At 42.1% G+C, this 27381-nt stretch overlaps 1 protein-coding gene across 1 annotated transcript; it reads right to left on the bottom strand.

Moving 5' to 3' along the window:
• Positions 1-1423: 1423 nt before the first annotated feature.
• Positions 1424-27320, bottom strand: mei-9 (DNA repair endonuclease XPF mei-9). Its single transcript, XM_065445243.2, has 21 exons — positions 27067-27320; positions 26850-26946; positions 26596-26678; positions 26344-26466; positions 26193-26250; positions 25371-25523; positions 24414-24527; positions 23080-23228; positions 22239-22292; positions 21614-21683; positions 20445-20523; positions 18773-18924; positions 16033-16233; positions 13997-14176; positions 12829-12966; positions 11399-11536; positions 9834-9920; positions 7295-7468; positions 6656-6796; positions 4982-5083; positions 1424-2787 (listed from the first exon to the last, which is right to left on the bottom strand). The coding sequence occupies exons 1-21, from the start codon at positions 27138-27140 to the stop codon at positions 2569-2571; spliced, it is 2586 nt and encodes an 861-aa protein (XP_065301315.1). The 5' UTR covers positions 27141-27320; the 3' UTR covers positions 1424-2568.
• Between the last annotated feature and the right edge of the window lie 61 nt (positions 27321-27381).

The following is a 27381-nucleotide window of genomic DNA, read 5'->3' as shown; positions in this document are numbered from 1 at the left end:
CGTAACCAGACTGATGATGATGATGCTCACTACAGCGTGGCTCATAATCAGATCATGGTTCTGGCACGCGCGTGAGCCCAAATTTTTTGCTTCTACCTGGACATTCAAAGCTCTTTTCGGTTGTCATCGTAGAGCGTCTTTTCTTTTTTTTTTCCAACCACAATCTGAACGGTAACCGTCGGATAGCGCGAATTTCACGACTGCGGCGCTGTGCTTTGTTCGCTGCGTCCTTTCTGCCGAGTAGCACATCTACGTGCGGAGCAGGCTGCAACTTTAGCTGCTAAATGACGCGCGCGTCGACGCTTGCAGAGAAAGTGACCGTCTTGGAATCGTCGCTCCCCATTCTCGGGGACTCCAATCATTCCGAGGCGTCGCTGTTACCTCTTTAGTCCTGGGAACACACCGTTCCTTGCCGCCTGGCATTCAGACGATGTTGGGGGTTTCATTTAGGGGAGGTGGTGAAAGCTCGCTTCAGGCACGAGTTTCCGAGTCCAAAAGATAGTTTTATGAAATGCTCACAATTTTGCCTAAATTTAATAGATACAGCATCTCGGCGCCAGTTTGGCATACCAACCACATCACCGCAACATAGCAGCCAAGGCACTAACTAGTTACGAGCCGTTTTTAAAGGCAGACCGCTTTGCAAATTCGCACCTTTATTTGCGCACTGAAACTCTTGAGCTTTCGTAAACCTCTACTTTCGTTTACAACTGGTGGATCCAGAAAGGGGTCCTTTCCTGTCGCCGCCCCCCCCCCCCCCCGCCCCACCCTCCTTATCCCACCCTACATATGCCATGACGGCAATCCTGACGCATGACAGAGTCGTGTTATTTATGCTATGCAGCAAAGTATGCTGCACAAGGAAATGAGAACCTCCCCCCCCCCCCCCCACGCCACCCGTCTAACAATAACGCTGCACTACATAGGCCCCCGTTCTTGTGCCAGGGATGTGTGCTCAAGAATGTAAAATGTGAAATACACACTCCTACAGAGTACATTTGTTACGTACCCTTTCGGTGCAACAAACCTCTAAGATGCCTAAATTTTGGTCTAAAGAACAAACTTGCCTATTTCTGTGTCCTCGCTTCTCAGCTAGCAATCACTGAGATAAGCTCAGAATTGTCAGTTCTCCTTACCATTTTGTTGTTACACAATGAGCCTCTTTTTTTTTTTTATCGTTCAGAGTGCTAGTAATTTTGCTGGACCCAATACCATCAAGTAACAAGCCCCAAATCACTCCTACTTTCCAGCGTCGACATCCTGACATGCTGCTGTAGCAGAGCTGAGAGAACTTGTTCGTCAGCTGATCCTCCATGTACATTTAACACTATCACTGAGGCAAAAAGGAAGGCAGTCCGGACACAATGACAACAGTAGCGATGACAGTTCTGGTTAATTGTATTGATTTGGCCATGCAAATATCCAAGAACAAAGCTTCACAGGAAGTTCTTTATTCACATGGCTAAGAAATGAAGCCCAGGTGAAGATGCCTGTTAAAGAATCCATAGCTGCACCAGTAAACAGGTCCACTTACAAAGATGCATTGCTATGTCTAGGCTGGTCCTGGTAAGAGAAGACTTCTAAAGTTCCCATACCAGGTTGCCGTGAGGACATGGATTTTGATGCCGTCTACTCAGCTTCATTAACTTGTTTTTTATCAGTATAGACGAACTATGTACACTGTTCTAAAACAGCCAGAGATCGAATTTTGCAAATTCCAAGAACTTTCACATTGCCACAACAGCCCCAGTACAGGAAAATGCATTGACATCCTTGACCTCAAACTGATGTAGCAGTGCTGGAGTTTCTCTTTTAAATTTCAATCTTCAGTTCTGCCCTTGTGGCACATTCGACTGGTCACTTTCGAGCGCTCTCACAATGCCATTTACATTCAGCTGAGAGAAATTCTTGTTCAGAGCGTTGCACTCCAGCGCAGAGTGCTTCAGAGGAGCTCTCACGTTTGAGCTGGGAGCCCAACCAAGATCCGGCATAATCCTAATCACATGGCTCTTCTGGTTGCTATGAGAGCAGCTGAACATTTGGCTCAGGGCAAGCTTCCTCTTGCTCCAACCTCGAGAGAGCTCTGCATCACTGCAAACTGTGTTGGAGCACTGTAGGAACCAGTTGAATGTTCCATAAGCAAATTTTACAACCCCTTACTGCAAAATTAATCAAGGGAGAGTTTTTAAAGAACACTTTATCAGTCTAATGTTTTTCTTTTATAGTGTCCTTTTAAGGTCCTAAATGCAAGTCAAGTGTTCCCTTTCACAGTGGTCCCACCGTAATTAAGTTGATTGTAAATGTCAAAAGGCAAGCAACACACACTGTGGAGATGGTATGGAGTCGCAATGCTGGCTCCATGAGAGCTAAGCCAATGTGACGGCTACATGCATATGCACATTATGAACATTCAACATGTTGTGTCCCACTCAGCAGAAGCTTTTTCAACATTCAGCAGCAATGCCATTTTGATACAACCAGTACCTAAGGCCACTTGAACATGCATTGCGCAACTTCACCAGCCATCCTATATATACACTATGTACACACTTAAATAGAAAGCCGGGGCTACTTCTTCCGGAACTTCCGCTGGGGCACTGGTTTCTGTGGGTTTTGCTCAATGGGTTTGTGTATGGCGTCCCAAAGGGCCTTGGCTTGGGCTGCGTTCCCCATTGCCGATGACAACTCTTCCTCTGAAGCCTTGAACATGTCTGCAAGACTTGTGAATTTGCGCATCAGTGCGGTGTAGTTCTTCAAGCCGACCCCAGGCAGATGAAGCAAGAAATCCTGGAAACAAATGTAAATAGCTTTAGGCATTGTAGCTGGTATTGCAGTCAAAAGCTTCTTTTGGTGGAAAAGCAAGTTAGGCTGTACCATACCAGACACGAACTACAAGACTGATTGACTAATTGATTGCAAATAATGTTCAAAAGCTACTGAACATACAAGCTATGAGAGGTGCCATTGTGTGGAAGGCTTCTGATTAGTATTGACCAGTTGGAATACTGTAAGAACTGGAATAGGTTGACCCCTGGTTTTGAGATGAATAAAACTGATAAAAAGAACTATTCTATGCAGTTAACTACAGAACATACAAATTATTAAATCAATGCACTTGTTCATCATCAGACACAAAAACCACACGTGAACTGTCAGGATTCTCGTTCGGGGATGGCCACTAGTCACTTATGACATCTCCTAGCACGTCAGCGGTGATGCCCAAGGCATTTCTTATGCAGGAACATGCAAATGTGGTACTGTCATCAAGCCAGGGCTGATAACATGGAAAGTGAGCATTTCCTTACCAGACGACTGAAATTTCCCTATTTCTGCCGAAATTTCCTTCACTTGCCCAAATAATAATGTATACTAAATATTCGTGGTTTTCTTCATCACTTCCATTTTTATGATGAGAAACATAAATATATAACCTTTAAGCCTCACGTAAATTTTGCAAAAATTGTTGCTTCTGGCTAAAATTGTGGCCAAAGCAAATCTGGCGAGGTGAAGTGTTACCTGGAGATCCAAACTAATAAATGAAACCCCATTTTTGGCGTAGATAAAATGCGCCCCATCAGAACATGGTACACCTTTAATAACTTTATTAGCACTTTATGCACATTTTGTTTTAGGTTGACTACTATAGTAAAAAGTGCTCATAAAGTTATTAAAGCAGTACCATGTTCTGATGAGCTGCATTTTATCTAAGCCAAAGACGGGGTTTCACTTGTTAGTGCAATACGCTCCTTTCTTGCGTGCCAACATTTTTGCAGAAAAACGTTTGAGTGCTCCAGTGTTACCAGATGAATGCCCCACAAACTGCCATACAGCTGGAGGGAATAATCCAAACGTAGCTATAGCCTCTATTATTCAATGTTATCTCAGGAAAAAAAAAATGTAGATTACCTACAAAATTCCTGCTAAATACGGAGTATAAGATTTCCCTAAAGCTTGGAAGATTTCCCTTATTCCCACGTAAACCAGAAAAGTGACCTAAATCAGGGAAATTTTCCTCAAGTTAGCAGCCCTACATCGGGCAATGAGCGGCACGCAATAAGCGATTACTGCAAATGACTATAGACATCCTCGAGACACTTCCACGCCGGCCGTGTAAATCCAAAGCTAGTCTTGTGATGGGTTGCTCGAAATTACAAGAAAATACAGATGTACATCTACAAACGGCATCAGGAACAAGAAGCCGCCGTACGGTGTGTACAACTTTTTTGCAATCCCGTCCACTTGTTTTCGTTTGTGAAATGGTTTATCGGCTTTCCAAGTTGTATGTGACTGCTGCAGATAGATCTGTGTCGATTCAGCGCCAAGCTGTAACTTTAGTCGCCAACGGCCAAGGGTGTGTGACTGTGACGAAAATTCAACGCTGGCGAATGCAAGCTGCGCTACAGGCCATTGCAGAATGTTTGCAGCTCATATGGGCAGCTTATAAGTTATCGGTCCTGAGATCACAGCTGTAGGTTAAATTGACAGCTATGTATCCAACGCAACCTGCATGCTTATCGCCGGCTAATCAACCCGACCTTCGCACATGCTTTCGCAATTGACGAGACACGCACTGCTTTTGTTGCAGTTCCGTTGGTCCACATTGCATTATCATTTCAAGTAGACCTGTGAACCCAAAACTTTGTACCGACAAGGCAGACATATTCAACGCAGTGCCATTCTGCTAATCGCCGCGTTCGGCCACTGTGTATGCAATTCTCGCATCGAGCCAATGTCAAGAAGCGCTCGCAGTGACGTAGTCCACTATCGCGTCAGCCGGAATGGCCCGCTTGCGCCGTGTTCAACGTTTATTTTGCCCCGAAACAATATTAAATGGTCACTTGAGTGGCACTGAGCAACATATAAGTCTAACCAACCAGTAAATCTATCTGTCTATGTACCTATGCATATTTTTACCTACATATCTGCCTATCACTTTAAGCTGCGAATGCAGCAGCATGCAAAAGGCAACAGTGCTACATACCTGTGGAGCAGGGTTGTACTTGTCACTTGACTTGCCGCTGTCCTGAAGCTCCTTTTCCGTCACTGCTTGTGCCTCTGCCACAGTCGGTTCCTCCTTCCCGTGCTGGCAAAAGAAACACAAGGACCTCAACAGTCAGCCACATTTATTTGTTTGTGTATCCCTGATCAACCAATAACCTTTGGGGACACTTTCACTTTCATTTGACGTATTCTCCAGTGCAATGTCTCACACTACATGGCCATCCCCTCTATGCACTCCAGAACTCATCATCATCATCATCATCCTGGTTACGCCCACTGCAGGGCAAAGACCTCTCCCATACTTCTCCAACTACCCTGGTCATGTGCTAATTATGGCCATGTCGTCCCTGCAAACTTCTTAATCTCATCCGCCCATCTAACTTTCTGCCACCCCCTGCAACGCTTCCCTTACCTTGGAATCCAGTCCATAACCCTTAATGACCATTGGTTATCTTCCCTCCTCATTACATGTCCTGCCCATGCCCATTTCTTTTTCTTGATTTCAACTAAGATGTCATTAACTCGCGTTTGTTCCCTCACCCAATCTGCTCTTTTTTTATCCTTTAACGTTACACCCATCATTCTTCTTTCCCTAGCTCGTTGCGTAGCCCTCAATTTAAGTAGAACCCTTTTCGTAAGCCTCCAGGTTTCTGCCCCGTAGGTGTGTACTCCAGAACTATGCAACATCAAATTAGCACTGATGGGAGGTGTTCCATTGAATTCATCACATACGCTTGTGCCGACCTAGCAAATCGACTAAAGTGACATAACTGAATGGGTCTGATCAAGAACATGGCCCCTGTCCTGCGAGTAGTTTGCTTCCTTGCACCTTACAGCGTACCATGCAACTTGACAGCTTGCAGTTGGAATATGTGTACAAGACCACAGTGCAAGCGAGATGAATGCAGCAAGTAATGCATAGCACAAATAACATCGCAATGGTGCATGAAGCGAAGTGGAAAGTAAAATGCAAATCTGTTACAATTTACTATGTAAGGAAGCAAATTATTCTCTGCCTAGCGGCTAGTTCATGTGTTGAAACTGCATGCCAGTTTGAGAACAATTTAAGAAGAAAGGAACATATCATGTAGTTGTTCCAGCAGATGATTTGATGTACCTTGTATTTATGGTCCCTTACCCACATTGAGTTCAGTAAAAAGAAAATGCACAAGTTCTAATTTCTTTTGTTTTTGCCATCAATCTTGTAACAACCTTTATATCTTTATATCATCTTTCGTGTCATACTTTCTTCTACTAATGCTATGGACACATAAACCTGAGCACTCAGTTTTATAGCCTATCCATCATATGCTGATGATAGGCACATTTTATCTCTAAGGATTTCTTTGTAACAGCAAAGATGTGTATTAAAAGATCACTAAAGTGGACAAATGGAACCTGAAGAAAGCAGTTCCTTGCAAGCAGAAATTATTGATGCACGAATCTTTGGTGTACTCAGGTTTTAGACAATCCAATTCAGTTTTCAACTTTCAGCTATATCAAGCATACTGATCAGTTAGGTCTACCATGTAATGCCACCACAAAGTATACACATGTTTGATGCATGTGGGAAGTCCCTTTTCACAGACTTCCTTCCATAATTGAGGAGGAAATGAATCCTAGTGTGGGAATTAAGAACCCCTAGTTCTCTCACCTTCAGAATGTCAAAGATCTCGGCTGTGGCATATGGGCTCTGACACCAGAGCAGACGCAAGCGGGGGAAGTGCATCGTCAACAGGATCAGTTTCGAGACGAAATTTTGCGAGGTCGACTCTGACGATGGCAAGTGCTTGCCCTGCAGTCCAAGGATGCAGCATTGTCAGCCTTTCTTCCCGTGGTGCAAGCAATATACAATATGCTTTGTTTTCATTTAAGGCCTTCACTTTCAGTGCATTAACTCTGGTACACATAAAGACACACCAGTGGAGCGTGCAAAATGTGCTTTACAGTGCACCTGTTTCAGTTAATAATGATGACAATTAATTAAGTATAAGAAGTATTCCTGCAATGTCATGGACATCATATTACAATCCCATTCACAGCTTCCCCACCACAGCTGGAGCTATACCGTAAATAAGCCCATCGGATAGATGCGCAGCTTTTCATTGAGGTAGCAAGGCGTCAACACAGTTATTGCAATGACCTTATTGTATATAATGCACACGTGAAATCCTGCAAAATGTTCTTGTAAAACAGCAAAGAGCCGAGCAAAAGAGCCATTTCTTTTAAAGAACCTACCAGTGTTCATCAATTAAGCATTTAGAATGATATGATAAATCTCCAGCTAACTCACCTGAAGGCAGAAAGGCTGATTCTGATTGAACTCGATAAGGAGAACGGGACGCTTGTAGTAACGGCACATTGCCTGTGCTTGGTTATACAGACGCCCGTTGTTCAGGGACCCGATAAGATCATTGAGGCTCTTGCGTTCAACGCAGATCTCCGGTGTCAAAATATAATCACCAACCTAAGATGAAATGGAAAGGCAATGTTGATACCAAATCAATATGGCTTAATAATACCTGTGTACAGGCACTCAAATGTGCTGCACAAAAACTCACAAACACTTCGACAAGAACTTCCAAATGCCCCATGAAGAAGGAGTGTCAAAGAATATACTCTCAACATTCTTAACATTCGCTATGAAAGCACGTTTTGAAATCCCGATTCCTGTATGTCATGACCCACTAATGAGTCACATCGCTTTGGCGTGTTGTGATTGACCAGTGGAGACACTGAGGAACCGTACTCCTTTGAGACTTTCTCAAGTTCCAGAACGCTGCTGCCATAATGTGTCCAACCAGGAGTAACGAGATCTTCTCTCCCCTCTGTTGATTTCTAGCAAAGCTGTAGCTTGCGCGCTACAGGAAAGCCTTGCACAACTGCACTGGGAGAATGATGACCATAACCCATCCATGAGACACACCACAGTGATCGTGTTAAAGTGCTGACTTCCGCATAAACTAAGGAAGCAGGCTAGTAACTCAAGTTCCTGAATGCATCTGCACTGCTTTCGTTAAATAAACAAATGCAGTCATATTCCTGCTAACTGCTCCTATTGCAACAGCCAAGTTTTGCAAAGTATCAACTGTCAAATTGCTTCTTAAGAAATTGATCTTAAAACATGTGCAAAGAAACAAGGTGAAAAACATGCAGCATTGCAAATATTCTTGCACTTTACTATCACAAGGGTCCAATGCTGAACTGGTTTAGGAAGGCTGCAGCAGGTGACAGTGCTGCCCATGTTGTCATGACCTGCCTTTTGAAAAAAGGCTGACATGGGGGACTTTAGCTATTGTTCGTGACTGCCTTTGAAATACATATTTCTATACGTCATACATATGGGGCAAATAAGAGTTTGCAATGTTACACAAGGAATGAGATACCCCTGAAAAATAGCTGATCCTTCAGAAATTCTGCAAAAATTTGTGGGTACTAGAAAAACTGGGCCATCTTCTCTGTGCCTCTATGCCTTTAACATTAACACATACCACACATTTTTTTTTATTTCACGAAAGAAAAGAAAAGAATACTGTTAAGTCTTCCAAAACGCAGCCCACCTTTCTTTTGTGTGTGTGTGGGGGGGGGGGGGGCAGGGGAGGTGTACCGCACAATAACAATGTAGCCTAATCTGCAGGTCTACAGTGAGGTTCAAGCAGTGTCACAGTATACCTGGTACTACTGACAACATACAGTTTCCATGGTTATCCCCTTGTCTCAAAAACCTTGCAGGGAATGGTGCAACATGGAAGATGGCATGTAAAGCAGATGACGGTGATCAATTTTTTCATTAGGTGCATAATTTTTGATGGCCTCATCTTTTAGAAGGCCAATGGTATGGTTGAGTTTCACAGATTAGTGAAATGAACGTGTGGAACAGATGTTTATTCATTTGGTAACATACAACTGCTCACAGTCGCATTCAATTATGGCGGGAAGTTTATGTGGGGAATGAGCTTTTGCCCTAAGTATCTTCAATGTAGAATACTAAATGTTTTACTAGTTTTAAAGTACAGTTATAGGTTCAATATAATGAAGTCAGGAAAATCAACAATTTGCTTCTTCATATTGAAATCTCGTTACACTGAAATTTGACTTTTTATGCAAATAAGTACAGTTGCCTACAAATTTTTCTTAGATGGAAGAGGCCACAATATTTTTCAATTATTGGGCAATTGTAAAAGCAAGCTTGCATGAGAAAAAAGAATCGGCAACAAAGGTTAGGGTTTCATGCCGTGTCGACGATATCTTCACATCAATAGTGCGAAGCGAAGCCTGCCACGCTTTCGCGTCCACTCCACCTCCGCAGCTAGTAGTGTCGCCGGTAGTAGGATGACACTATCATAAAAAGCGGCGGCAGCGAGGAGTTATTACTTCCCCTGTGTCTCACTTCAACGAGTCTCTGAAACTCGAGATTACACAATCTGCAGTGCACATGATTCCATGCCGTCAAGGCATGGTCACACTTTGCACACGCGGCAGGTTATCTCTAAAACATGGTGCATGGCCACTTGTAATTCAACCATTTCACCCTCTGCGGAAGCTTTCAATTACTTTCTCGGTATTCTTTCGTGGCACTAGTCAAATTTAGTTATATTGAAATAGTGTGTAAACACACTTCATTGTTATTGAGGTTCCAAATACATGGCGTTCTATGGACAAGAAGTTATAAACAGCAAAATACTTTGTTATATAAAGAATTTCATTACAGTGAAGTTTTTTATATCGAGGGTTAAATGTACATCTGAATCAATTTAAGACTTTTCAGTGTGTGCAAGGAAGCCACGAACAAATTCATGCAGATTGCTGCTGCAGAAGCAGTCCTGCATTACCTCTATGGTGACTGGCTGAACACTGATTCCTCGCCTGTGAATGAGAGAAGGCAGTTCACTGCGGAACTCTCGTAAATCCACAATGACCTAGAAGAGAAAACAAAAACACCTGAGAAACACGGACACACAAAACTGCATTACAATATGGTCACAAGTACCAGACAACTGCATGGCAGAATTTTTTAGTTCCACGAGCAACAATATCTCGAATCATGTCCCTGTCCCTACCAGCTGTGTTCCTACACTTCCTCGTATGATGCAGTAATTGCCGCATTGCTTTCTTGTGGCATGATACTACATTCCTCTCAGTAGCTATCCGCACTCTACTTAGAACTAGTGAGCAACATGCTACTAGACTCTTGGTTGTGAAGGACCCTATAGAGGCTCAAGTAGTTTTAGATCAGGCCGACCTTTTTCGTTTAGTTAAATAAACCTCCTTTCACTCTCTTTTTAAGCAGGAACTCATGAGCTGTGGCTTGTAGCCACAGCTCGTGTGCACAGTAGCCAGGTGAAGCACATACCATAAAATACCGCGGAAGTGCCAAGTTTCGCACAAGTGCACAGTATTAACACTTCCAAAACTGCACAATTCTGAAAATTATGTGTTAGGCGCCCATCCCCTCCAAAGTGCCAGCATCAGCGGAAATATTCACCGCACTACAGTCGCTATGAGACCACTAGGGGCGATGATGGGAATATTCACTTCCTTGCAGTGGAAAGGGAAAGATCGATGGGGGTGAAGACAATGCAGAGTGACAACGAACAGTCCTTGAAAGAAAACCTATTAGCCACAAGGCTTTCTTGAGACACAACTTGATAAAGCGTGCACGAAGTCGCTATTCACGCAGGTCTGTTCAATTTGCATGAGGGTCAGCGACGAATGCATTGACCTCCTATTCTGCACCGACTCGGAAGAGTCGTTCGCTGTGTTTGGTGACGATGAGTAAGGCGCCAGTGTACCCCATCATTTACCATTTGAAAATAAGCATGCTTTCTTCGATTCCGCAGCCACCGTAGCTCTGCCTCAAAGATTTACGTTGGCCGGAACCTTGGTTTTTACTGCTTCGACCGGACAAGCAATCATATCCCGAATAACCCAATTTCAGTGAAAGTAGGGTGGGCGCTTCCACGGTATTTTAGGGTATGTAGTATTTCACTTAAGACTGGACTGGCCTTAAGACATGCTACAGAGGAACACACAGCCATGGCTCACTGTTTCAAAACTATGTTTTTTCAGCGAAAGAACGATTGATTATTAAAAGAGAAAATTAAGGCTGAAGTTCCACTTATTCGAATTTCACACCCACACTATATCAAAGTCAGTCTGACATCAATGATTTGATGGCATCTTCACGTAGCAAGGATCTTTTCAGCAAGAAAAGTTAAGAAAAGTATCGAAGAACTATGGCAATAGTGAGAGAGATTCCGAAATATCTAGAGACCCCAATAAAAACATGACTATCAGGAAACACTTCAGAAATTAAACACCCAAGGGCATCACCAAGCACTCCTATCCTTTGAGCAATGCTAGTTGTGTGACTTTCCGACCCGCTGCAGAAACCTACCCTGCGGGATGTTGACACGGGGACAACTGCGCCACCCGCCTTCCGCGAGCTGGCTGGCTCATTCGACTTTCCAACGTCATCCACCAGGTCAGGGTGGTACTCTCCTTTCCCGTCTTGCTCCTCTGGTATCACCATTATCTGCAAAATCAAGCCGAATCACAGGGTTCAAAGTCCCACAGTAATGCACATGCGATAAGAGACACCATTGTGGGGGGCCTCAGGTTAATTTCAGCCACCTGAGGTTTTCTGTTGTGCAGCTAAATATACGTACATGAGCGTTTTTGTGTTTAACCCCATAAGTATGTGGGCACCATGGTTGGGAATCGAACCTTTGACCTCATCCTCAAGCAGCAGAACACCACAGCCCACTCAGCTAAACCACCGTAATTTTCTAAACCACTGTTGATAACCCTCTTTCGAAGCAAAACATGAATTTCGCAACACAAGGAGGCCAGAGATACTGCTTTCCCCTGCAAAAGTTTACAGAGCACACAAATGCCATAGCTTACCTACCCACCCTGCGTGATTAACGGGCAATTAAAACCCTTCTGATGTAAGACTCAAAGCAGTGGCTTGTCGAACTTATTCTTCATGAGCCAACATTTATGACTGTCTGCTTTATCATTTCATAACTTGGCAGAGTTTGTTTACAATTTACAATGTAGTTGTCCTTCACGGGCAGAGTGAGATGAATGCATATTGGACATCTGCTGTACATGCTAGAATGGAACACTTTGTACGGCTCAAAGGGTATTCAGGTATGGGAGTTCAGGCTTAAAGTATATGGGCTGCCCCAGCCTACAGTCTCTAGGGAGAGACTTCCTTCACGCTAAAAGGATCATGGGGAAGGGTGCGGTCACACGGGTAGATTAAAGCATACACATCCGAATGGAGAAGTTATTTTCGGCCTAGAAGGATAGAGTGAGTTACTGAAAAGACAGAAGCATGTGGGATTTCTGGTGTGTAAATACAGTGAGAATTTTCTACTGCTGGATTCCCAAGCCCGGACTGCCCCCTGTGTGGTGATTATGTGGACTTCGAACATGTCCTGTGGGGCTGCACCTCTGCCGGTCCCCCTTTCGACCAAGAGGAAATGATGAAGCTAATTAGGGCCCAGGATCAGACCTCTCAAATCCTGGCACTCCAGAGGGCTCGCAAGAGGGCTGTCAGGTTTCACCTGATGGTCCCCGAGTGGGCCTAGCCAGGTGACGTTGAGTTTGCTTACGTCTATAGCGGACCAAATAAAGTTGTTTCACTCACTCACTCACTCACCCCTCGATTGCTGTACTACTGATTATAAGTTTAAAAACTATGTCCTTCATTAATACCTGCATTTCCACAGCGATAATTTTAAGCCCTCAGCTGCTTCCCATTATCTAGGCACACACTTCACTGACTCTACCCCGAGTAATAGAAGCTCACGCACTTACACTTTTTTCTTTGATGAGAAATTCGAAGGCATCCTTCTCTCGGCGAAGAGAAGTGAGGTAGCGTTGCTCATCTATAGAATCCTCATACATAAGGAAGTACACGCGTAGCACTTCCTTCGCTCTGGTGGCCTGGTACATCTGCAATGAACAAGCATGCCTCGAATATACATGTTTATATATGCTTTTTTATCTTCCTCAGCCTTAGTCCTGTTTGACTACGAGACTCCAAAAATCTCATACATACATGCTTATATGCATTCTACCAATGATAAGGCTGACATCTCAAAGGGGCACTTTTTTTTCAATTGTATCATGCCCTCACATCTCGAAGGACACCACAACCAGAAATCAAACTTACAACCTTGCAGTCCATCCTATCTTATCATGGCTAAATGTTACCGTGTTATTCTTGAACATTTCTTTAAATCTCCAGCCCTACTTCACAAAAAAAGAAAGTCATAACCAGGCACTCTCGGTATCTGCTTGAAAGCACTCAATTAGAGATATGTTTTTCTAGAAGCAACTCCTCAACAAAGAGAGTGCCAAAGAACATGACTAAAACCCCACCTGCCAAACTGTGAACATACAATTTGTAAAATTCTGTGGCAGCAGGGAAGGGAAACGGCGATTTCATGCACTTTTTTTTTTTAGCCGTGAGCACACATCTTGGACACAAACGTGACTGTTTCTAGATCAATGTGACCTTCTCAGCAACTTAGCAGTTGCCATAATTTTTGCAAAGTGGAGCGCATAAGTGTTGCAGAAAAAGGAGATCTGGTGAGGAAAGACACTCCTTCTTTCCACATCGCTTCTGCACTATCCTTTGCAAAAATCATGTCAAACCAACTAGCCCAACAGCTTACTATTCTATAGCAGTTGCTAATTTCACCTACTTCAAGAACTTGTTTGCATAAACTTGCTTGAAGCAAGTACCCATATTGCATCTTTTCACCACCACAAAACTTGCAATAGAAGGTATGGCGACCAACATGCAATACATTCCCACAGACAGAAATAATTTTTCATAAAACTTGATGCAGTGTTTGTAAATTCATAAAGTTTATGAAGAATTCAGGAGAGTTGGCAGGTATGCTAAAATGCCCCATCTCATTGGAGTAATCGAGAACAATGACGAACCGTCAAACCGTTTTCTACTGCACTAACTCACCTCAATTTCTCTCACCGTCGCAATATTGACATCGTACAGGATGATGTACTTTGGCTCAACAGAGTGAAGCAACTGCTGCAGAGCGAATTCTGGAGACTTTAGCGGGTGGAAAATCGTGTTGGGAAAGGCGGGTGGCGATTCCATTCCCTCAGTCTCTGTTTCCGTCATGTCAGATCCTTCCTTTATGATGCAAAAAATGGCAAAACAAAGTGTTGTGCAACCTTACAAGGTTTGCGCTGTTTCCATGCAATGACTAATAACTCAGCAGCAGCTCACGTCATGAATGGCCTGTGTGGCATTCAGAGAGCTTTTATTTATATTATATACTGTCAAAGTAGTGATGAGAATTTTCTTTTTCAATCTGTGCTACAGCAACAATTTTTGTCCATACTAAATCCACGCAAGGTATGCTATGCCATATGTACAGTTGACGTCGAAAGCTTACGGAACACGGTATCTGAGGAGAAGCAGAATACTTCCAGAGTCTGGGCACACAACCTGGATTTCTGTTTTGCTATCTGCACAAATCTATGCAACCAGCATAGTGTTGCATTGTTTTGCTTGCTGCAACCTAAACCTGGACTACAAGTAGGCTTTCTTGTGGAACCACATGCCAAAAACGTTTGATGCCAATGTTAACGGACTACAGTTACAAATATTACATGCAGCAACACGCAGTGGGTTGTCAACATAAAAAAAAATATGAATAAGGTTTTTCTCCCAGAATAAACATGCAGAGCAGATATACGTGCTAATACTACTCGAATCATTAAGAGGTCTACATAACGACTATTAAGTGGTGACAAAATAGTGAATGTACCCGCTGGTGTGTCAATCATAAGACGATGGTTTTTGAAGAAATCTGACACCTTTAAATGCAATTTTCTTAGAGACTCTATCTTGGCATGAAATACCCGCTAAAGACTATTGATAAATTGTGAAAATATAATGATTGTGCATGCTGGCATCACAGTCAATCATGAGAACACTGTTTCCAAGAAATCTGACATCTTAACTGCAACTTTCTTGGTGATGCTGGCCCACTGTTAGATTTTCAACAGTGTAATCTATCACTCTGGCTATATATTTAACTTCACTGGTTCATCTGGAGCAGGGTTGTTTTTTCTCCTTTTTTGTGTGTCCCATGGTCGGTAATTTGCTTTTCACAGATCATTCTGGGTCAATTTCCTCCGCTGTCGATAATCTCACGAGTGGCACAATATCAAACTTCACTGTACATGATCTCTCTTTGGCACACCATGAGGCACAAATTTAACTGCAAGTTTTAAAATACATGAACTAAAGGAATATCATAAGAAGGAAATTAGGTACCAGCTGCAATTCATAATTTTTGCTGTGATCCAACACAGAGCACTTTGTCTTTTTCTGGCAGATTTGGATATCTGTAATCCAATTGTGATCCAAGCAATCACTCATGCACTGAGGTAGCTGCTCCAGATCAACCAATAGTTTCATGCGTGCAGAATCTGTGCACATGCTGCCAATGCAAAAACTCCACACGTGTCGCACACCACACATCTTGAACAATTACAGTCTTGCATATGCAAAAGTTTGAATTAATGCTAGTGCAGCCAAGTTTTTCCAAGACAAGCCAGAAGGGTGAGCCATGCTTTCGTTCGGTCTGCATACTGCACCTTTGCATTACTTTGATGTGCAATCACTTCACAGCATTCTTCGTTACTGTTGTTTCCTATCAGTGTTCTTGTGAAATGAAATTAATGCCCGTTTAGTAAAACTGAGCAGCATTTTGGAGCCTGTCAAATATATAGGGCACACAAAACAAGTGCCTAAATTTAGCATGCATCTATAAAACGTGAGGAGGCTTTCTACACTGTGCACTTGGGCAGTTTGAGCCCAAAAGATGTTTGCACACGCATAGCTCCTACTCGTGTGAGACTAAAACTGTAATGAAATTTGTCATTAGGTGTCGCCACACGAATATTGTGGCATGGCAGAAGGCCCTTGCCGCACCTATGCTTTCAAGACAGAAACAAGAGTGGCCCCTCGGGCAATACCATTTCTGAGTCTTGATTTCCTTTCTTTTTCTCTTCGCTCAGTCCATGTGATGAGTTCTTTGTCTTCTTCCTCCGCTTTCCAGGCCCTTCGTGGTCGTCGTCATCACCGCGGCCCAGGGGTGGAAGCTGTATGCCGTCTTTGTCCCCAACAGCCTTGCGGTAGAGGTTGTAAAGTACAGAATCGGCACCGGAGCAAAGGTACTGTAAAATAAAAAGAAAATTTTAACATAAATCAAATTCCTTCAGTGTAAGAAGTAACAATGTTTACACTGAGCATAAAGCACTTTGAACTGGCAATGCACACAAAATTTTGAAATTACGTAATAGGAAGTGAATAAGTACTGAAATTTAGGGGTGTGCGAATATGGCAAAAAGTTCCAATATTGTCGAATATCATATTCTTCAAATTCGTATTCGGTTTCAAAAATAAATATTCAGAAATGTTTGAATATACGGTTGGATACAAATATTTGAATCAAATCGAATGTATTGCTGGCTGTGCGGGAGAAAACACGGTTCTCAGCATTTGTTTTTTTATCTAATCTATGAATATTGTGGCGATTTTGCGCTAAATTTTGCGATTTCGTGCTGCTAGCAAAATTTCGCCTGTAAAGCACGCTTGGCCACTAAACGTCTAAACTTTGCGGCAAAGCGAGCCTCAGTAGCAAGGGGCACACGGGTTTGCGAACCGCGAGTATGCAATTTTTTTTTTTTTTTTCCAGAGCCACCCCTAATTTTGAGCTTATTGCTCGACACAAAGCGCGATGAGTGACCACTAGCGCACGGTCAAATGTCGTTGCGTTTACGGGCATTTATTGCGGTACAATAAGGCACAGGCTAGTAAGGACAGCTAGAGGGAATTACTAAATTTTCCAAATTAGCATGAGCCAGATACACGATGTTTAAGTATATCGGCTTACTAGTCTAGTTTTTAACATTGTCAATGCAGTTGCTATGTTCCAGCATAACAAACCAGCCCAACTTACTAATAAATTCATGTGCATATCATTATTCGATATTCAATTAGAGATAAAGCTAAGTATTCATGTTCGATTCGCATTCGAAAATATTGATACTCATACACCCCTGCTGAAATTACAATAGAGCAAGACACGCATGAATTATTATTTTAATTAAGTTATGAGGTTGGACTTATAACAAGAGATCTGGATATGAGAGATACTGTGGCTGAGGGCTCTAATGAATTTCAAACACCCGGGGTTTTTTAACGTGCACCTAAATCTAAATTCCCGAGTGTTCTTACATTTTGATCCCATCAGAATGTGGTCACAGTGGCTGGTAACCGAACCCACAAATTTGAGCTCAGCAGCGGAATGCCACAGACATTGTGAACCATTGTGCTGAACTGATGTAACCTCAAATGTATTGGCTCTTGCCCAAACTATTTTTGTGCACAGCAAAAAAATTAAATACGAAAGATTGATCTGAGTGCCAACTTCGAAGTCTCACGACTTTTATTCTTGGGTAGACTGAGTGACAAGTAACGTTGGGCTTATTAGATTCTATTAATCGTGTGGACGCCGTTGACGCCCTGTTTAACGAGATATGAGGAACTGATATCTCGCAAATCTTTTCAGAGAATTAAATAATGAGAACTTGTGTAAAATTAGAACCACACAAGATAAATAAAAATATACCTTATATTAAAAATAAGCACATAAAGCTACATATTTACAAGTTTTCAGCTTTCTAACTCAAAGAACAAAGATTTGAAAAGAAAAAAGAAGATCTCTGACTCCTTAATTAAAAGGACTGATGTTTGTAGTACTATACATATTATCAACCAAGTATGGCAGCGAATATTTAAGTACACACAACATGGTATAGTTCCTTAAAGATGAACACTAAAGGACTTTGGAAAAGAGAGAGAGACAAAACTTTATTTCAATCAAGACTCCATTTTCAGAGCGTCCTCCACTGAAAGCACTGTCATGTAAATTGGAAAGGTATGTGGATAGGGCTCAACACTTTCAGCCTTTTTTACCAAATAAAACAAGATGGCACACACAAGGGCACAATGTAAAAGAAAGATACACAGATAGCACAATCATAAATCACCAATTACCAAGCCCAATCTGCCGCTTAGTTTTTATCCCTTTATGCCCATTAAAAATAAGTGTAAAAGGACCTAGCAAGTATACTTGTATTATTAGAATATTCGCTTGATATGTGCAGAAGGTATGCAAACTGCTCAACTCTTCAACCATACTGTTCAACAGCATGAACATCTGGTGCAGTGAAACAATTAACCTTGCCGAAACAACGAGCCTGAGTAGGTTCCCTCATGCACAATTTGCTGCCCAAGCTAGTGTTTTGCATTCATTTTATCCAGACTATCGCAGTGCCCCGGTGCACAATTTCACAGAAAGCACAAACAAGCACAAATAACCCAAACAACAAAATAAGTTATGCAGTGGAAAGTGCTGAATTGCAACTGAATGTGTCAAAACACATCTGCTACGTCATTACCACAATAATATATTACCATAGCAATTCCACGAAACAAGCACAAATAACCCAAACAAAATAAGTTATGCAGTGAAAACTGCTGAATTGCAACTGAATGTTTCAAAACACATCTGCTACGTCATTACCACAATAATATATTACCATAGCAATTCCAAACTCAACAGCTTTTCGAGAAGCAGCTAAGAAGCATTTAATAAACGTGGGCTGTGGTTAATCAAGAAGCTGACAATAATGACAATGGAAACCTTGCCTCTGAGAGCTGACCACACGTCCGGTCATCCTCAGCCACAATCAAAACAGTGTTGAGGTCTCCGCGCTCCTTGTTCTCTTGTCTTGTCTCGGCCAAGAGTTCAGAGAGTGCAGCCCATTTCGGGCTGTGCTCTGGTTGGAAAGATGGGTCCACTGCAAGGTGGTTTAATTTACTATTCCCAGTCGCTCAGTGCCCATGTTTACTTCTTCAAAACTATACAACACCATTGCTGAACAAAGGAAGCCTAAACACGAAGCCAACGTTTCTACAAGGGGACTTGGCTTTTTCATGGAAATAACTGCTTTCCTTGGCAGCTTCTTTTGAGGTTTCCCCTGAGGCTTCCAAAGTTCAGCCACTGCTATACCAGTGTCACACAGCGACTTTCGATCGCAGTCAAGCCCTATCTGGATCGAGTTCCTTGATCATGATCAACAATGATCACTGTCACACAGTTCAATGGAAAGAGCTTGAGTGCACCAGATCTTGTTAGTGGATTCAAAGCACTTATGAAATTTGTCTGATATGCTGTAAAAATTGTAATGTAAAGTTCCTTTAATTTTTAAGAAAATATTATTTTGTTTAGTATTGTGGGTAAGGCTATTATCATCTGCCGATCATCTGCAACTCTCAGAACTACATGGCCGTCAGCCTACAATCACTATCGAGGAGCGCGATAGTGATGCATGGATCGCAATTATCTGTATCCAGATCAAGCAAAGTCACGATCGAGAGCAACCATGTAGCAGCACTCAATCCCAATCAAGCTCGATCTGGATCAGGCCTAATCGCAATCAAAAGTGAACATGACACACTTCGTCTCCATCTTCCTCTGAACCTCTGCCTTCTTTAAAGGGCCTCTCGCCAAACACTACCTGAAAGTTTGGTTATACACTGGAACTTCTACAAAATGCCATCATGCCATCTAGGGGTAATTTTACTGCAAGAATTTTTCAAACAGGTTTATTGTTAGAGGAGATCGAAGGAATTGAAATGTTGCGTCCCCAATCTGCCAAGGGGGCAAGCTTCATTGCCAACATGCACACTCTCTCCCTCTGCCTTGACTAGCATCTACGTACAAGCAAAATTCCTTCCCTGTCTTCTCCCACACCGAAGCCGAGGAACCGCATCACGTTCCCATCACAAGCACTGACTCCTTTTTATTTCACCTTTCCTTCATTTCCTGCAGCGCAGCTCACATACAATGGCAGTTTATGCGGTCTGCCTTGAACGATTTATAAAAGTCACATGTTATAATTGGTGACATCGCAGGCAGCACATCTTACATAGAGGCATTTATAGCGTGTGACCTCGATTCTCCAGCAGGAAGCTAGGTCCCTGAGAGGAAGAGAATCCGGGCTTTCCTTTGAACTTGAGCTGCTCACACACCGTAGGGCAGTCTGATACTTTGCACACGTGATTGTCAGTGCACGATCTCTGCACTGTGCCTGTCTGTCTGCAATTTCCAAACCTGGTGAGGTTTTAATGTGCATGCACATTTCCTGCTCACCACAGTTGCCCCATGTTGTTGTCCCCAGTGTGACGTTGCCAAATGCCTCATTTCTAAGACAACAATACGCCCGCAAGTGCCAGTTATAAGTTCATTCTTTCAAGCGTAAGAGCTTGCTTTCAGTTTTTCTTAGCAAAGACAGAAAAAAAAGGCCTTAAGGCTCACCTTTTTTGTCAGTGCTTTTCGACTTTTGGTCATCCTTGCGTGGCCGCTTTTCCGAGCCGTATACTCTGGCTTTTGCTTGCTGCAATGTTAAGATACAGTGCACATAGATTTACGCAACACAATGACAATAACCCTCCCTCGTCTGTGTCTGTACTCAAGGTTCGCAGAAAATCACTTCATCCTTGGGATATTAAAACAGCGCAAATGATGGGAAACCAGACAAAGAAGGAGACAGACACAGCACTGTCTCATTGTTTTTTCCAAGGCAGTGCATGCAACGCACTTCAAGTGAATTCTCCAAAGTACTTCAAATATGTTAAGAAAGTCACACTTTATGTAAGACGTGAGTCCTAGACTGGCTGCCAAATTTCATGACGTGTTTACTGTAAACCAGCTAGCCTGCATCACAGCTTTGTTTAACGAAGTAAAAATGTCATAATACTTCCAGGTGGACACAAGTCAGCAAACCGGAAGTAATAAGAATCTCTAGGAGACTTCCAACAATGTTCACATTATCTGTCTGCATAATCCTAATCTGGCATGAATCAGTACTGAACACGGTGATGTTACATGGTATATGCTGACACCGTACGCTAACAAACACGTATTTAGGTTTTTCTTCACCTATTCAATGTTTTTGACATCTCCCCCACTTCCTCCTGCATTCCCAGAATTCACAGCGCAATCGCCAATTCTACAGCTTCTATATAGGAGACCCTACAATTACAGTGAGGCTTCAAACCAAAGCCTTGTCGCAAGGAGCCTAGTTGCAAGCAGGAATACAGCCGTGCTAATACATATATGTAGAATATACAAGGGGACACTAAATGACATACATATGTAGAAACAAAGATATGATATGGTAACAACTGATTTCTGTTGACACCTCTTTTTCCTTTATTTTTCAAGGTCGCCACTCAAGTTATAGTGCTGTGAGAGAATGTAACATCCAAACAAGAAATAACTAAATTAGGACATTGACTGATGGGATACTACATTTCATATCAACACATTAGGCTATGAAATATGCTATAACTAGAGGTTCAGGACTAAGTTTGACCATTCTATGTGCACCTAACTATAGGTTTATGAGCCTTCTTGCATTGCGACCTCATCAGAATGTGACTGCCATCGATGGGGATAAATGAAGAAAGCACGATGTGACTTACCACATACAACGTCTCTGCTGCATCCAAGAAAAGCCAGTCAGACACTTGCGTCGTGGCTGCAGCACTGTCACTGAAAATCACAAATACACGAAAATCAAAATACATGTAAGTAAACTGATCAGCATGAGAGCTGCACCTTATAAAAAATCTATATGTTTTTTTTTCTTTCCATCTCAATGGATAACTGTCGACACGGTATAACTACACTACAACGCTTGAATTTCGAGGCAGTTGATGAAACAACAAAATATTCTTTAGTGCAACCAATTTAAAAGTGCAGTGCAGTTTTGGGCATGAAGATGGAAGGCAGGCTGTCAAGGTGGTTGTCATGTGACATACCACCGATATGCGCATCAGCATCATCAGCATCATCACATCAGCGTAGTCGGCACTAAGGTTGCACAGTGATCAGGCTGCCACAGTTTCATGCAAAAGAAATAATGCAAGATAGCACACTATAAGATTATTTGGTTTTCAATGACATAACTATTAAACAATGCAAAAAAATACAGCAAACTGTAATTAAAAGCAAAATTACATAGTAGATGGTAAGTGCTTGACAAATGCAATGAACAGGTTGCTAATTGTAACTGCCTTCATAAAAGCAGCAAAAGGTTCTACTCACTGTATTGATTTGACAAGGCTGTAGAATGTCACACAATCATGTTGTGTCAAATACCTGCAAAAATTTCAGTTTCAATGTAAAAGGTCACCAAGCCTCCTTCCTGCCATTGTGGCAATGAATTGCAAACACACTTCGAATGCGAGGTAGTTAGGGCATTTCAGGTGGTTTCGTCAGCATATTAACTTCAGACAGGGACAGGCTGAGACAATCTAGTTGAATTCCGTGCAGTAGACTGAACACCCCGAGCTTAAAGATTCTCAGCCTCAGTTTAGTACTATAGGTAGCTCAAATTTGTCGTCAATCGGCATTCCCGTGTTCCTTCACATTGAACCTTAGTTTTTAGCATTTCCTTCAGCTTTGCTACCTCACACTTGCCATTGTTGGATGCCCTCTAAATTTCACGCTCCCAATGCTAGCGCTTTACTCCTCTTATGAAGACTCTCCTAACGTGCTTCCGCCTGCCATCGTTTCGATTTTCACAGCTCCTTTTCCACATCTGCCACGGTTACCTGCTTCACACATTCCGCGGCCTGCCCAACACCCTTTCATCACAATCCTAACTAGGATATTACCCACAGCATTCAACCTCTAACTCTTGCTACATTTTTTTCTATCTCTTAACAATAAGCCCGTCATTTTCTTTTCCATGGTTCAAAGTGTAGTCCTTGGCTTCCTTACAAGCTTAAGCTTGTTCAGTAACCTCCATGGTCAGGTTTGTACAACTCGCACCATAAAGTACAGCACAGTTAGATAAATGTCTGCACATGTTCTCAGTTGATGCTAAGCACAGCCAAAGTCCTTGCCAAAGTTAGCAGTGCAGATTTACGAGCTGCTAACTCACAGTAGCAGTGTGCGGAGAGTCTTGATGTCAGAAACCAGGCGCTTCGTTTTCGGGCCAATCTGATGCCAGACAGGATCAAGTTGAAACTTGATTATCTTTTCAAACGACCTTGCAATGGTGTTCTCCACAGTCATGTCTTCCATGTCAAGCTGCAAAAAACATGGCGTACAAGCAAAACAGGTAGATTTGCATAATGGCAGATGTTCGGAGACAATGCGATCAAAACATACCCAATGTTCATACTTGACTTAAAGCACCATGTCACGGCTAAATTTTACAACCAATGATGTACTTTGCTTTTCATCTGTGTCGACTAATAAATAGGCATGTTTTTCCGAGAATAAACTTTAGCTTGAAGTAGTGCTCATACTGTCTGGCCTTCCTTCTTATGTCCTCATATTTTGCGCTTTAAGTCAAGTATGAATTATTCCAAACTCGTCCAAATTTCAGTTCTTGTTTACCCAACAGTTCTGGTGTCTTCTATGTGCATGAAAACAATAGCCTCAGAAATCCGAAAAAATTCAAGATAAAACGATGTAAAGTGCCTTTACAGAAATGTTGTTATAACGAAGTCGCATCTCACATGAAAATACCTTCAGTGCAACCAATATTCATTATAAGCGTATGCATGTATATCGGCCAAAAAATTATTTTAGATTTACTTCATTACAGCCAATAATTTTGTTGTATACGTGTTGATTTATTGAGGTTCAACTGTATAATGTAACAGCAACGACTAGACAAGCTATGCTGCACAGAACAGTGTCACATAGAATTCTGAGTGCTATATGTTCTCACACATGATTATTACTTCCAGCACAGAAATTGAAAAATTGCAGCAATCTACAGTAAGCATCTTCTACACCATAATTTTGACACCTCAAATCAGAAAACTTAAGTGCAGTGAGCGATAACATCACAAAGTACATGCACTATCATCACAACTCTAGCAAAACTAACAGTTGCAGCGCACAGCACTTATAAGTTGCATATACAATGGCTCTGGCGGCAGAGCTTTGAGATGCAACACATTTGACAACACGGGCACTCTATCATTTCCACACAGAGCACTAAACAATGGCATCTTGCTGGCATTTTAGCAAAAAAATATAAAAAATTGACATATTTGGAAACTTTTGCAAAAGCCATGCTTAATGGTTAGCTGTAACATTTCAACAGTTGTGTGCATATGAAAAAAGAACTGACGCCTATGCGAGTAAAAGGACAAGGTCTTCGAACATCTATGAGACTGCTTCATTTACAAATTTAGACATTTTATGTGCAGTGGACTGATTTCTGGAAATTGACTAAAGCAGCTCATATGCATACCGTACCGAAGGATTGCATTTCTTTATTTCTCGGACACAGCTGGCAATAATATCCAGAATAGCCATCTGGATAATGTTCATTGCAGGAGTCATGCCAACGCGGATCTCCACAACTTCTGGCTGCGTAGGTGGAAACAAAAAGAAACCTTTTGTCACAGTTCACTGTGTAGAGCTTGCGCAGCCCTCAAACATGTACAAAGTCAGACTCACATTTGACAGAAGATCGACTAGCAGTAAACAAAAGCAGGATGCACACCACTCATTCACAGCATGAATCAGAACAAAATTCCCCATAGAAAATTTTACGCTAAGGCACACAAATTTAGGTATGCAACGAAAAGTAAGTAACCAAGGTCACATGAGAAAGGGGATGTGTGCATTCATGAACAAGTAGAGACATCAAAATTTTGTTTACATCACGCATCTTGGAACACAGCATATGAAGCTACTGGTTATGAATCGCAATAAGGAATACAGAAAAGCACCTTATTTATTTCAGCAAGTTGTTTTTTTTTTTTCCTCTACAATATAGCCTTCTTTGCTGTCAAACTGAAAGCACTGCGACAGAGTTGACTGGATAGACAAACATGATGTCTACAAACCAATTGTTCTGGCACAGTCATCAGCTGGCAAAAATGTGCACATTTTTGCTAGAGGAAGAGAAATAAGCTTTAAATTGTTGTGTTTCCAACATTAGGCCATAGCTACACCTCTCCTTATTGTCACTTATTGGCAAGTCTACCATACTGATAACATTAGCTTAAGTGGCGCCATACCAGGCACCTGCTTTCTAGGAATTGATATTACAGCCATCATAAAACTGAAAGCTCTTCCAACATAAAAGTGTACTGCACTTGGCAATTTCATGTTACACTCTGTTGCATTACATTCACTATACTAAGATAAAGCAACAAAACCCAATTTTTCTCAAAAAGCATTCTAATGTTGTATAAAAGAAAACACCTTTCTCTTCTCTAGGGATGCAATAACGTCGGCTTGGAACCTTGGCCACAGAAACAACTTCTTGACAAAGAGATTCCTCATCATGCGTTGCACTTGTGAGAAGCCATGGGTGAATGCCATAGCACTGTCAGAGAGTCCCTTCACGAATCCTTTCTGCAAAGCAACAAAGTTTACGAATGCTTAAAATTCAGGAAGCATTCTGCAAGCCATCCAGAATAAGCCACCACCCATCCATGTTTTAGTGATTCCCAGAGGAGATAAAGCACGTATTAAAACACTGAATGAAGCCACAAAGAAACCAACTCAATTCTGTGGGCAAATCAGTTATGTTCAAAGGGGGCTCTTGCGAATAGCAAATGTGCCGTCCAACTATCTGCCAACGCAGTGCAAGAAAGGGAAACAAGAAATTCCTGAAGAAGCAAGAACAGGAAACCCAATGTATTGCATTTCAAGAGACTCCCTGAGATTTGCTTTCATTACATCCACTGTAGAGAGCTGGGCGAACATCTTTTCTGCGTGACAGCCTTGAAGCAGAATTACAGAGATTCCCAGAACTTATTTACATATTGACAACCATATGATATCAACAGACAACGAAACCTAGTCTTGGCTTTATTGTGAGTTGGCATTACATCATTGTCACTAACAAAAAAATCGAGCCCTTCGGTCCCTCTAATTCTTCTCTCTCTCATCTGTATATATAGAAAGAAAAGTATTATGCAACATTTGGTGCTAGAGCAAAAGACAGTAAGGCTAAATATTCATGCCCACAATAAGCACATACAACAGATACACTTTTTTTTTTTTTCAAGAAGCACATACCTTGTTTTTCTGTCGATACAGTCTTAAAATGAAGGCTTCCTGACACGATTCCAGCGTCCTGAAATAGATTTTTTTTTAAATATTCAATGAACTCGCATTATTGAACCCTAATGTGATAGCAGTACGAATAAAATTGACACGAAATACTCACTTGTGAGCTCGATACACTATGATGCCTGTGATGAGGTCGATGGGGACTCGCTCCATAAGCATATCGACAACAAGAATCCGTGACGTAACGAAAAGGACACCTCCAGCTAAGTACACATCAGTTCTGCAGACAAAACATGGTTCATTTCAATGTGGAATCGAGACGTCTCATCTACTCAGCTCCAAGAACCGTTCACTGGTTGCCATTAAGAACGTAAGATCATTATTGTGAAGACGAGATGTTTCTGCTTACCTCTCCTTTGTACCGCAATCAGCAGTTATCGATTTTGGGAGCGGGTTTACATTGTCCGCTTGGAGTTGGCTGATGAAAAATTCCTGAAAAAAAATGAAAGCAGAATAAATTTACGTCATTACAGCAATCTGCTAGCTGGTGTCTGCCCATTGCGGTTATGTGCTAACATGAAGCGCAAGCGACGGTAGTACTTACCAAGACGATGTTCACTGGCAACCTAACTTTTGCAAAAGTGAATAAACGCGGGCACTTACCTCTTCTTCGGCTGTCGTTCCCAATATTAAAACAAGATTTCCGGGGTCGTTGTGAACTTTCATCAAACTTAGCAGCAATCGCTCTATACCAAGGCCCCTGCGTAAATAATGGCAATATGTCATTACACTAAAGCCACAGAAGCGCAAAACTTGAGCGTTCACCGTTCGTTGCAAAACGCATAGCAGGCAAGGAACATGACAGAAAGTGACAGCTTACTTAGCTAATATAACCAGACCGTCTTCGTTGTGAAGGTCCAAGAACATTTGAGTTTCAAACTCGAGCAGAGACATCGTGTCAGAAAATAAATTCACTATCAGTGCACGGAAGAAGCCAGTTACTTGAATTGTGATCGCAGTATTTAGTAGCTTCCTGATCACGAAATTAAGCGTACAAACACCGGCGCTACAGCATGTCTGCACAAGAGCGACAGACGCTCAGGACGGCGCCATGTTGGTCCAGAAGCCAAGTCAAGCCGTCAAGCCAGTTATTTGCTTAAGCCAAGGCAAGGCCAGGCAAAGCTTCGATCAAAGC

This window comes from Dermacentor albipictus, chromosome 9, assembly GCF_038994185.2.
Source record: "Dermacentor albipictus isolate Rhodes 1998 colony chromosome 9, USDA_Dalb.pri_finalv2, whole genome shotgun sequence".
Lineage (NCBI taxonomy): Eukaryota > Metazoa > Arthropoda > Arachnida > Ixodida > Ixodidae > Dermacentor > Dermacentor albipictus.
Note: the sequence above shows the minus strand (reverse complement) of the source record. Positions and strands in the feature narration are given on the sequence as shown.

Coding starts and splice junctions, on each gene's coding strand:
- mei-9 (XM_065445243.2), bottom strand. CDS start 27,140: ATGTCTCTGCTCGAGTTTGAAACTCAAATGTTCTTGGACCTTCACAAC. Junction 26,251..26,343: donor ATAGTGTATCGAGCTCACAA/GTGAGTATTTCG, acceptor AATCTATTTCAG/GACGCTGGAATCGTGTCAGG. Junction 18,925..20,444: donor GAAAAGCACTGACAAAAAAG/GTGAGCCTTAAG, acceptor ACCACCTTGCAG/TGGACCCATCTTTCCAACCA.